The sequence below is a fragment of the Engystomops pustulosus genome, chromosome 6 (assembly GCF_040894005.1).
Source record: "Engystomops pustulosus chromosome 6, aEngPut4.maternal, whole genome shotgun sequence".
NCBI lineage: Eukaryota > Metazoa > Chordata > Amphibia > Anura > Leptodactylidae > Engystomops > Engystomops pustulosus.
Genome location: NC_092416.1, coordinates 74,480,549 through 74,493,077, shown reverse-complemented (window position 1 = coordinate 74,493,077; position 12,529 = coordinate 74,480,549). Strand labels below are relative to the sequence as shown.

The following is a 12,529-nucleotide window of genomic DNA, read 5'->3' as shown; positions in this document are numbered from 1 at the left end:
CATATAGCTTGTCAACTGGGACAGAGTCGGCTTCAGGCTTCAGAAGGCCCCTGAGCCTCAGTAGGCCCCTTAGCATTGAACTCAAATGGCAGGGTTAAAAATTCAGAAACTAAAACAGTCTCCTGTTCCCAAAAATATTCCCTAGTTTATCATAGCAAACAGACTTATGTTTTTTTTATATAAAGCCCACCTCATCCCCATGAATTCCCTATGTACAGCCTTATGTGGCCCCCAGCAGTTCTGGGTCTCGGCACTTGCCCGGGCATGCCCTGTGCTGGCGCCAGGACTTACTTGGGGGTCTGAGCTATGAGTATTTTGCCCTGAAAACAGTTGTGTCATTTACCAGACGTTAGACATTCAAAATCTCATATATATATATATATATATATATATATATATATATATATATATATATATGTATAATAACATAGACTGGCCTCCCTTCCTTCACATGCATTGTAGCCAAGGAAACCATGATGCTATTGTGAGCTGGGGGTGATCGCAAAGTGGTCGCCATGACAACACATACTGGCTTTTTAAGCCTGACTTCCTGAGAAGAAAGAACAGCTTAGAAGATAAAGTCAGAGAGCGGCAACGCTCACAAAACCATACGGGAAAGACAGTCCCACGAGGCGCACAGAAACAATCACTCACTTCACCCAGTGATATAGTAGAGAAAATAAAAATCCTGCACATAACGCAAGTGTCACCCTGTCACCGGCAGCACAGCACAAAATGACGCACCAATTGACAGTACCTTACAAACCTTTTTGGTCTGTGGTGTATAATTTTTTTGGCTGACCTCATTATTAGCACGGATCAGTTTTTTACGGTTATAGTGCAAATTCTGTCTTATGACCATCTCCAGGAGATTGACGACTGTTCTGTGTTCAAACATTCCAATAACTGTTGAAATAACTGAGGTGTGAACTGGTCCTTTTCCTGTTCTTAGCAAATATATATATCAGGGGGCCTTCATCATTATGGTGTAGGGCCCATGTTTTTGGCACGCAAATTGTGCAGTAATTTACACTGAGATGTTAGATTGTGGCGCAAGAGGTTAAATTGGCACATGACCGGAAAGGTTCTAAACAGGCTCCACGTTCATGAAGGGAAATAAAACTTGGTAGAGCAGCTTTTGCATCTATTTGTGCGCCAAATATTGCAGCAAAAAAGTGTTGTAAACCCAATACAAAAATATGACACATAAGGAAGGCGCAGCAAAAACTGGTTGAAAGCTAATAATCAATGCCGCCCTTCATTATATAGGTAAAGAAGTTCTTTAACCTCAGACCAATATTATAGTTATCATATTCACAATCATTGTACTGCATAACAAAGGTTGAATTTGCACCCCCAAATCTGCAGCAGTACCATGCTGCGGATTCTAAATGATCTACCACAGATGACATAAGGATCCAAACCACAATGTTAAATGTAAAAATGCATAAACATGGAAAATTTGTAAATGACATCACTTCCTCCAGTTATACTATAATTACTAATACAATTCATATAAATTATTGCACATTTAAATTCAACCAATCCCTGAACATAGAGGCCCACATTTATTAAATCCACTGCATTAGTTTTTTTGTCTGACTTTGCGCATTCTTTTTAGTGCAAACTCCTTGCACATGTATTTGTAGAGTGTCTACGCATTTGTATCGCAGCTGCACTATGCCTGACACAATTTCTGCACTGATAGGGGCGTTCTGGTGCACGGTTGGCCTGTGCAACACATTTATCGTGCAAAGTCTGACAGAAGTATGTTGCATGCTCGATATTAAAGGTGCACCTTTAATATAAACTTTGCAAAAAAAAGTTGGTGCACTCCTCTATCAAAGCAGTGCAGGGAGCGCTAGATATGCGAAGAACGGGCGCAGCAACTCATAAAATTGGCACACCCTGCACACTTCACAGGCACTGTTTTTGATATATGTGGCGCTTTTTGTAATGAATATAATAAATCCCTGTGCCGTGGTTGATCTGTGAATCATGGACTGTGCAGTGTTCCAGCATTGGAATCTGTGAATCGTCATGACATATGATGAAAGGAATCCGGAATACAGCAGCCCCAAAGTGTAATCATGGTTACAGTTGGTTAGAAGGGATTCCTTGCATCATAGTTATATCTGGACACTGTGGTAAGTCCGTGACACTGCTTGGTCCTTGATTTACAGACTGACCATAGTAGTGTTAAAAGCCTTGAGCATTATGTGCATTTTACTCATTAAAATCTCTGCTGATTCTAGGCTTGGGAGTCCAGTGGGCAGACCTACTCAGTGATTGACAGCCTTACCTGTATAAAAGTGAATACATATATCTGTAAATCAGCAATTAGGACATTCTAATGCACTCCTAAGCTCAGAATTTGCATTGGTTTAAATGACTGAAATACAAGTTAGGCGCCCTGCACATAAACATGAAGGGGGTTATTTATTATTAGGCAGCTCCTCAGGACAGTTCTATGTCTATTTTTGGAGCTCCATGGCCCATCAGATTCATTAAAGTGGCTTTGATCCTTTAATAAATTCTTATAGTCTATTTTCTGTCTGGGGATTTGTTTTTTCAAAAGGTCCCAAAAATTGCATAAAAAGTCCCAGCTTATTCCTAAGCAGGATACTGCAGTGACTATGAGACTTTTTATGGGACTTTTTGCAAAAGTCTCAAGTCATGAATCTGGCTTTGCACAGTGATGTACTAGCAGTAGTTCTGATTACACAAGATTAATGGAGAGGTGGATATAGCCCTGTGAGACTTTTTAGCAGTAAAAAGTCTTAAAAAATGTGACTACTTTGCTCCAAATTCTCTATAACATGCGGCCCTCAGATAATACAGCATTTTTTCATGTGATAGGTTCACTTCAAGGTTTACAATATAACTTGCCAGTTTTTCTCTATGTATAAGGTTGTACTATGGTATTTTTATGCACACATGGGTATATTCTAAGTGGCATCTATTAGTTCTCAAGAAAAGGACATTTTTACCTTGTTTGCTTCAGGGAGCTGTGAAATTGATGGATATAAAGCACATTTTATACTCTGCTGTCCCACAGGTCAATCTGGAACTGACCTCTCTACTTGATGGGGAAGATAAAAAATCTAAAAACAAGCGAGGAGTCCTCCCGAAGCACGCCACCAACATAATGCGCTCATGGCTTTTCCAGCACCTGATGGTAAGAGCCACTAAAGCCCTCAGGCAAACCGCTATATGGAAGAAAATGGCCCACACTGCTATACTATATGTATGAGCCCAAACCCCTGGTAGAGCTAAATAGTTTTAATGTTATGGTATTGTAATGGTAAACGCGAGGACGTTTATTTTGGTCATATAGCAGGGGTTTTGGGAATACTACTTTTAGGCCTAATGCACAAGACAGTGTGGTCACTGGGGGGGAAACAGGGCGTAGCACATGGATGGGTGCAGAAGAGGGGTGACTGAATGCCCCTCCCCTCTCCTTAGGAAGCCGATTGGCTGGTAACAGTGCAGTAAGACTCTATGGTGACCATGATCTGGTTACAAATTGTGCATGAAGCCTAACAGTGTATAAAGCGTGCTGGGAGTAATGGGGAACAGAGGTCAAATTATCAGCAGACACAGTACAACAAGGATTGGTCATACAGCATTGCAACAATACCTGTAACTAGAACAGGGACAATAAGCTACCAAGTTCATAATTGCCCTTTGGTGTTTAATGAATTAATTTCCTAGTAGGTCTTTATTAGTCTCAGCTCCATCCTTCTTCCCATCACACAACTGGAGTAGCATGATAATATGCTGGTTACCAGCAGTCACTACTAGGTAAAGGACCTTGTATAAACTCCAAAACCATCCAAGTGAGCTCCCTCTAGTGGTGGGCAATGGCAGAAGGGATTTGGTATCCGTCCCCTTGATTTCAGGGTAGCATTTAACATCTAAAAACTATTCTCAAATCTTGATTTACTGTGATTTGTGGTCTGGGGGTGCTGGTTACTGGTTAGAGCTCTGTTTTGCTGCAGTCTACACTTTCTCTACAGCTTTTCAGGAAAAAAATGTCATTTAGAAGCTACTGGTGCATTTAAGGACGAGTTTATGTAAAGAGCAGAGTAATGAAATCTTAAATGTCACTGAACCTTTATTATTCATTAGCCTGGTGCTGACCCAGTGGCTGTATGGTTAATGGTCTCCATGTTTTTTTCTGTCCTCCCTGCTTGTCTTATACCTGTAGTGTCCAGGGAGAGAACAGATATCCGCCGTCATATTGAATTATTATTTAAAGAACATGTATTATAATATTCCCAATACATGTTTGTCAAGGTACTAAGATGCTCTTCGGTCATTCCGATTTCTTTTCCTGGAAAAGTTGGGTGTCTGATAACTGAAATGACAACAAAAAAAGATTTCCTGTACCCCTGAAGTGATAACACCATCTGCACTATTCACCATAAACGACATGTAGTAAACTAAACCTGTTTTATGGAGGACAAAGGGCCCACAGAGGAGAAGAACGGTGGAGGACAATCGATAAGGGTTTATTCACACCTGGCAGATTTGTTGCAGAAAAATTTGAAGGTGTCTTGCAGAAATCAATGCATAGGCTAGAGTTACATTCTCATTGACATGTAACAGACTTATAAGGGCAGAAATTTTGGAAACAAATCAGTTACATTTAAATGCACCCTAAAGCCTTCTTCCAAAGGGAACTTACGGCTGAGGTTTTGGACCAGTTACATCCAGTGCAGTCTATAAAAACTATTAGATCTATGAGTTTTCTGACTGTGGATTGAATAAAGTATTCTTCATCTAACATGCACATAAAATCTCAATAAGCTCAATTTCAAGCACATTTCCACGTGGTCAATTTTTTACGCTGTCCAGTTGTAGTGTTGGGCTTGTCAGTTATTGTTACTCTGTCACACACAGCGCTGATGACTTCTTTCAGAGAACCTCAGATATTCGGAGTGAGGAATCATTTTTGACTCTTTCCTACCCTCTAGTGTTCATTGTGGAGTTTACACTTTCTGTCATTGCACTGGTGGTCTCCACATACAGCAGTTTTGTTTAGCATATACAATCTGCCAGCATAAAGCTGGATAACTTTCTCCCTAACAAATGTGATGTTTGTTTCAGCACCCGTACCCAACGGAGGATGAGAAACGGCAGATCGCTGCACAGACAAACCTTACACTATTGCAAGTCAACAACTGGTAAGTGCCCCAACGCAGTTTCTGGGAAGATACCACCATAGAGAAATCTATAACACTGGTATTTTTATCATTTTTCTCTTTTTTTTGCACCTTTTTGCAACTTTTTTGTGACTCTTTCACCCGCCCAGCAAAATTATCTTTGGAATGCAAATGTTGATGTTTTTTGGGCAAATTCTGGGCAAGTAAAAGTTTTTTGGGCAAATTCTGCAAAAAGTCACAAATTATTGTGCAAAAAATACCCCTCAAAAATGTGTAACTTTTCTGTGACTTTATAATGAGTCACACATTCTGAGATTTCTATGGGAAATAATGTATATCTTCAGATGTAAAAACAGCAAAAACCTCTGGTATCAAAGTAATAAATTTCATTTGTGTATACTATGACAGGGGTTTTATGTACCCCTGAGGACACCAGACAGAAGGCGATATGCGTGGGGTAGGGAATTTTTGTGGGGCCCCCCATACCTAGTAAGCTTCACTATATTGAACTGTATATATTATTAATAATTAATATAATAAGGGAACAGAATAAAATAATTTAATAAATATAGATGCTGCTGCTTGAACTAGCCATCAGCCGCCATCTTATATACAAGGTCCAAGGTGAAAGTCACTGCAGAGAAGCCTGGAGCTTGGTATATATCTGGTGTTTGCCGAATAATAGAAGGGAGGAGGATATATGATGGATTACTAAAGGGAGAGCTGACATTTCATGCAGTTAGCGAGTGTGATAGGCTTGCCTAAAGAGATGGGTTTTAAGAGCATATTTGAAACTTTGGAAGAGAATTGGTGCAGCTCGGAAGAAAGTCCTGGAGACGTGAGTGAGAGGTTGGGATTAATTATATTTGCTCATGGTTTACACATAGCGCAATTCTGCGCATATACTCTGTGTATTTATTGTGTGACTCGTTTGTACTTTGTTGTGAATAGCTGCATCCCGTTTTCTAGGTGTTACTGTTTTATGGAGCATTTCCACTGGTATGTGAGTCGTATCATGGACCACTACCTGATTTTATACTATGTATATTTTAAACGTGCCTGTTGTTTGTAGATTTATATTTAATAATATTTGAAATAATTCATGAAATACGCAGCTATTTGACACAGGTATGCATTCTTATTTATTTTTCCCCTGTTGTGGTACACAGTGTAAGATGTCTTTGGGGGATTAATTTTCACCCTGTGTTCCCACTATAAGGTGTGTTTTCTAACTAGTCGTGTTCACACTATGGATATTTTGTTAAAGGATTATAAGTGTTATAAGTGAAACTTATGAACTATAATCCCAGAAAAGTCAGGATTTAAAAGTCCAACTATGATACAGAAAGGGAACCTTTTTACCTAGATGAATCACTCTTAAGGTGCATTCACATGCGGTATGCCCTGCCGGGTGGGCACACCGCCGTGTGCTGGAGAGGAGGAGGAAGTGGCCCCTCCTCCCTCAATAGGAAATAGCGGTGCATGCTGCACACTCGGGAGAAGATAGAGCATGTGTGGCACCGTACCGCCGACGGGCCGCCATTGCTGCCTATGGGGACGTACATGCAGCCGCATGTACCTCCCCCCAGACGGCCATCTGAATGAGCCCCCGTGTGCATACAGCCGTGCACTGGAGAGAGGAGGGGGGTGCGTTGCTCACCCCTCCGCTCTCCAGAGCGAGGTCTGGTGCCCGGCCATACATACAGGAAAAGATGGCGCATGCTCTATCTTTTTCCCGTGGACAGTACGGTACAGTTTCACATGTGTGTGGTCACAGTACCACAGCTTCTTTAAGGACCGATATCCAGCTGCAAATTGTAAGGCCGGATATCGCTTCCTCACACATCAGAGGGGAAGAGACCTTACAGTCAGGGGAAGGCATCACTTCAGAAGCCCTATAGCAACTAGACCCACCATTCTGGTTTCATTATAAATATGAGGATGTCAGCTTTCAAAACCCATCATGATGCTACAGAACTGTTGTGCATCATTATGGTGTGACAGAAGTGGAGCTACAGGCAGTTAAAGACAAACATGAGATTCCCATCTTTACAGTGATGGCAGGACCATGGTTTTAGCAGCTATAGACCCTAAGAAAGGGGCGTTTGTAGTGAAGTTGTTCTTCTACCTTACTGTCAGCGACACATTGCCCTGCTTATAACATGTCCCATAAAAATAGGCAACTATCAGGAAAGAGAACTGCTAGGTCTTTCATGCTGTACTGGAGAGGTTCTTGGAGGATTAGTCATCTCCATTTAGGAAAGCAGTGAATTTAACCCCTTAACTGTAAGCCCTGATGGAGTATTCAATGACAACCCAATAATAGCAGCAGGGCACAAAACAGAACCCTCTTGTTTTATGAACAAACAAACTCTTATAAAGAGCTACACCCAGGAAGTACACAGGTTCTCGCAAACCATTGGTTGTTTGAAAATCCATCCATTCTGGTGTGTGGTCATTCATTGAAAACTTGCAGAGATTTGAGTGTTGAGGAATTGAAAAACTATGCATTATACAGATGTGTTTATCACAAGATTGGAAGGGCTCTTTATGACTTTAGATGGTATCAGCACACCTCTCAATTGTCCCGGATCCAGCAGAACAGTCCCAATTTTTCCAAGGTATATGTTGGGACATCAGCTCTGTCTGCATCCTATGGATGCTGATAAAGCTGATTACAGTGAGAACCAGCAGCTCTGTGCACAATCCCTGTTCCTCTGCTGTATGTAGGCACAATGTGATGATGTCATCTGCCTGCTATGTACAGCAGGAGGAGAGAGGAGCTGCTGCAGGAGAACGGGGAAAGGTGAGTAGATGTGTTTATTATTTTACTATTATTTTACTGTGGGGGCATAGTAGGAGGTGGGGCTGCTTGGGGGGGGGGGTCTATAAGAGAAGGAACTGCTGAGGTGGCACTATAAGAGGGGGGAATAAGAGGGGGAGCTACTGGGGCTGTATAATAACAGGGGGACCTACTGGGGGGTGGGCACAGTAAGATGGGGAGCTGCGTGTTGGCATAGTAAGAGGAGGGTAAAAGAAGTGGATGAGCTGCTCTGGGGCACAACATGAGGGGGATCTGCTGAGTGGGCATTCATTCTGAGGGGGAATTTGGGGCACAATCTCAGAGGGGCTATAATGTAAGGGGGAGACGGAGGCACTAAGGGGGAAATTATACTGTGTGGGGGTGGTGTAAGGGGCAAAAATCTGCACTCCCCCCTTTCCCCTGGATTTTCCCCACAGATTTTTTTACACACTCTGACAACCCTGTTAAGAGCATCAGCACACAACATTGAAAGGACAGCACACGGCTGCACTATATGCAATATCATTGAGTGGATCAGTGACCACAGACTGAGGACCACAGATCACTCATAGATTATGATGCGGTAAGAACATATGCCAGACTCAGGCCAATCAGCCGTAAAAAAAACGGACAAAACCATTCGTTTTTTAACAGCTGATTTTGCCTCACTCATTCTATACTTAAAGAACATTTCCCTTGATGATTTATCTCATAAGGAGATTAGACTATCTAGGGACTGTCTGTAAAGAGTGAAGGCACTGGTTGTTTATCTCTCAGCTGTCAGTGGAGGTCATCAGGGATGTGCTGATTTACACAAACTGCTTTAATAATATAGAATAACACAGGAACATGTTTCATTAATAAAAAAAGATTACATATTTTGTAACTATTAATTTACAACATTTGTATTAATGTTTAGTTGCTCTTTACGGGCCTCAGAGGCTCCTGTCTATGTCACAGAAGTTTCTTCTTGCTCCGTCTTCTGCTATTTATTTACGCTTCTTTTGAGCATTACTGCATGCCTTCTCCCTCCCCAGCCAGAGAGCCGGTGATGTCAGCCAGCATGAATTATTAAGCTGGAGGCAGAAGGGGCTTCTATGATGTATACAGGAGCCACTGAGACTCATTTGCATAATTTTTAAAGACAATTTTCACCAAAGCTAGACCAATAGAATATAAATAAAGAATGTATCCTGTGTCAGGAGACACACCAGCGTGTGATTGGCGTACAATACTGAATCCATGTGTTAGATTCCCTTTAAAGCTTCCCCTGTATATTTCAGGATATTTGCTCCCTCTAGTGGACAAAACCTTTATTGCTTGCTTTGACTGTTAATGTTTCCATTTCACCATCCTTCACTGCAATAAGTCATGGTCTTCTATTTATTGCAGGTTTATAAATGCCAGGCGGCGCATCCTGCAGCCAATGTTAGATGCCAGCAATCCTGACCCAGCACCAAAAGCAAAGAAGATAAAGTCTCAACACCGGCCAACACAGCGGTTCTGGCCCAATTCAATTGCAGCGGGAGTGCTACAGCAACAAGGTGTGTTACCTGGGACCAACCCAGATGGTGAGTGGTGGTGGGGTCAAAAGGCAGCATACTCAAATGAGGGATGGAGGAGGCAAGAAGCCTGGGAATTCTAAATTGGTATTTAAAGTGTGACAGCGCTGGCGACCTGGGTTCATGTCCCAGGGTCAACTTCTGCAAAGAGTTTGTATGTGCTGTTTCCATGGGTTTACTCTGGGTCCTCTGGTTTCCACCCACACTCCAAAACATACTGGTAGGTTGACTAGACTGTGAGCCCCATTGGGGACAGGGACTGATTTGGCAAGCTCTGTGGCCGCTATATAAATAAAGGAATTATTATCATAATTATTACCTGAAAAGAAGGCTCCATATGTATCAGATATTGTTTTGTAATTTTAAAGTTGTCTTTGCTGTGCATTATGTCACTGATTCACAATGGATTTCATTGGAGTTCCATTAAATTGCTGTATGCCGGCATAAATCAGGCTGTATCTGCACTACAAGTTACAATACAGGTTATTCGGTTGCATTGTGGATAATCATTGCTATTTTTCTGATCCCCAGGTTCTGTGAACATCGACAATCTGCAGTCTCTATCTTCGGACCCTCTGTCCATACAGCAGGCCATGATGACTGCCCATGATGACTCGCTGGATGGTACAGAAGAAGACGATGAAGAAGAAGAGATGGAAGAAGATGAACTGGAGGAGGACAGTGAGGATCTTCAGACAACAAATGTCAGTGACCTGGGCTTAGAACAAAGTGACTCCCTGGAGTAGCAAACTGGTGACCCGCACACCCTACAAAGCCGAAATAGAACTGGTTAGACCTCAACCTGGGATTATTTGTAATGGCCGCTGGTTTACCTGTTTCTAAATGACTGAAGCCCATAACCTGCACTTGCTCGGAGTAATGTCCGCCCTCTGCACATTTTGGTGGACCAGTATAGGCCATGACAGGACTTCATTGCTCCCCTCCCTAAATATTAAAGACATATATGCAGAGACTCCTGTAAAATGCAGTTTCTTGTAGCGTTCTTCCGATGAAGGATGTGAACAGTTGTCTTTGCCATGGGCCTCTGTCTTCTCGTGGCGACTACTCCCCGCCCGGCTGTTATTTAAGTGACGGACACATGTTTACAGAGCCACATGTTGTGGCCAAATTTATTTCCTGTTTTTGTTTGTTTTTTTAAAGGAACTGAACATGTTTTTAGGTCGAGTTTTTTTTCTGTATTATTGAGACTGAATGCTAATGAAATGTTTCCCCAGCTCCCCTGGAAGTCATTTGTATCTATAGATATGCTGGGCAGCCATATGTGTATCTATATGTACATGGAGAAAACTTCTCATCCCTAGAACATTTGTGTGTAAATTCTGGGACCGCACTCCCTCCCACAATCTTTCAGATCTCTTATCAGACTCATCTATTTTGGCAAGTAAACTGTTTTATGAAATTTCCATATAAACAGAGTATGACAATTATAAAGCTGTGAGTGGCTTAATATTTTGTGAAAAAGCCAGGAACATGGACCACACAGGACAGGTCATGATGCGGTTATGATATCAGGATGAAGGCTGTCCATGCAGCTTGTGGATTATCCAATAACTTATGCAAAATGTTTATTAAAAATAATTCAGTTATTAAGTTGTACCATCAGTCAAGTGCTCTGTGTATCTCACACTTCAAGCTATGCTGAGGCCTTCTCTCAGAATTTCGGGCCTCTCACTGCAAACTTTTGTGGGCCCGCCCAATGGACCCATGTTGTAGGGGGAAGGAGGACTAGCATAAATAGGGGATTCAACAAGCTGCTAACTAAAGCTACATTGGTAAAAGATGAACCAAAGCTACACTAACACTATAAAAGAATATTCTCATGAAGATAAGATTCTTAAACGGGCGTAACAGGTACTTTGGGGGGAGGTGCTCTCCCTCCCTCTGTGTCTGTGCTTCCCTCAACACTGGCCAGCCCAAACTCCGGCTGGCCAGCCCAATCTCCGTCCGACTTGCCCAAACTCCACCCGCCCAAACTCTGGCCCACCACCCCTCCCTCTGTGTCTGTACTTCCCCGAACACTGGCCCGCCCAAACAAGCACAAGCTCTGGCCCGGGGAAGCTGGAAAAAAATGTGGTGAAATTGGCAGAAAAACGCATTTGCATCACTGTCTTGTGGGCTCAGATTTTAATAATTTCGCTGTGCGCTCCAAATGATTTGTCTCCTTTATTCTTTGGTTTGGTACGATCACAGTGATACCAAATTTATATCAGTTTTATTATGTTTTAATACTTTTTCAATTATTAAAACAATGTGTACAAAAAAAGAAAATTGTTTCACCATCTACTGACGCTAATAACTTTTTCACACTTTAGTGTATGAGCTGTGTCAGGATTCATTTTTTGCTAAATCAACTGACGGTTTCAATGCTACCATTTTGAGGACTGTGTGACTTTTTGATAACTTTTTATTCCATTTTTATGTGATGTAAAATTGTGTAAAAGTGGCGTTTCAGACATTTGGCTATTTTCCGTTATGGGGTTCACTGCCAGTGTGATTTTTACTCTTTATTTAGTTTTATATCAGTTCTAAGGAAAGGGGGTGATTTGAATTTTTAGGTTTTGCAGTGGCATTTTTACATAGGATTCATTACAGTGAGCCACTGGCGCAATGTAATGAATTTCCAGAAGCTATATAGCATTGGGTCTCACGCAGACATGGCAACCAATCGCTGCTCCCTGATGATGTCACGGGGAGCAATGATCTCAACAAAGATGACGGTGCCCACAAAATCAATGCTAGCACCAATCGTGGTTATTAGCAGTGTTTGCTGCAATATGCAGTGAACCAAATCTCTGTATGAAAATGCCTCACCCCGTGAGCCCTCTTCACACACCCTTCGTAGCTCTGTAAGGCACAGAGCGTGAAGGAGGTATAGGTATATAAATGTGTGTAACTGTATAAATATGTTTATACAAATATGTATATATTTTTTTCAGGGTAAGGGGGGCCCCATTCAGAAGTTTGCCATGGGGCAC

At 41.9% G+C, this 12,529-nt stretch overlaps 1 protein-coding gene across 7 annotated transcripts in view; it reads left to right on the top strand.

The window, feature by feature from the left end:
- Window positions 1–11,811, top strand: part of PKNOX2 (PBX/knotted 1 homeobox 2) — a 305,145-nt gene extending 293,334 nt beyond the window's left edge. For 5 of the 7 annotated variants that reach the window (XM_072156592.1, XM_072156589.1, XM_072156591.1 and 2 more), the window contains 4 exons: window positions 3,059–3,178; window positions 5,113–5,189; window positions 9,364–9,542; window positions 10,065–11,798. In XM_072156592.1, coding sequence (XP_072012693.1) covers window positions 3,059–3,178; window positions 5,113–5,189; window positions 9,364–9,542; window positions 10,065–10,279 — 591 coding nt within the window. In that variant the 3' untranslated portion in view covers window positions 10,280–11,798. Of the gene's footprint in view, window positions 1–3,058; window positions 3,179–5,112; window positions 5,190–9,363; window positions 9,543–10,064 lie in introns of all 7 variants that reach the window. The other 2 variants (XM_072156590.1, XM_072156593.1) reach the window with 2 other exon arrangements.
- Window positions 11,812–12,529: the final 718 nt, after the last annotated feature.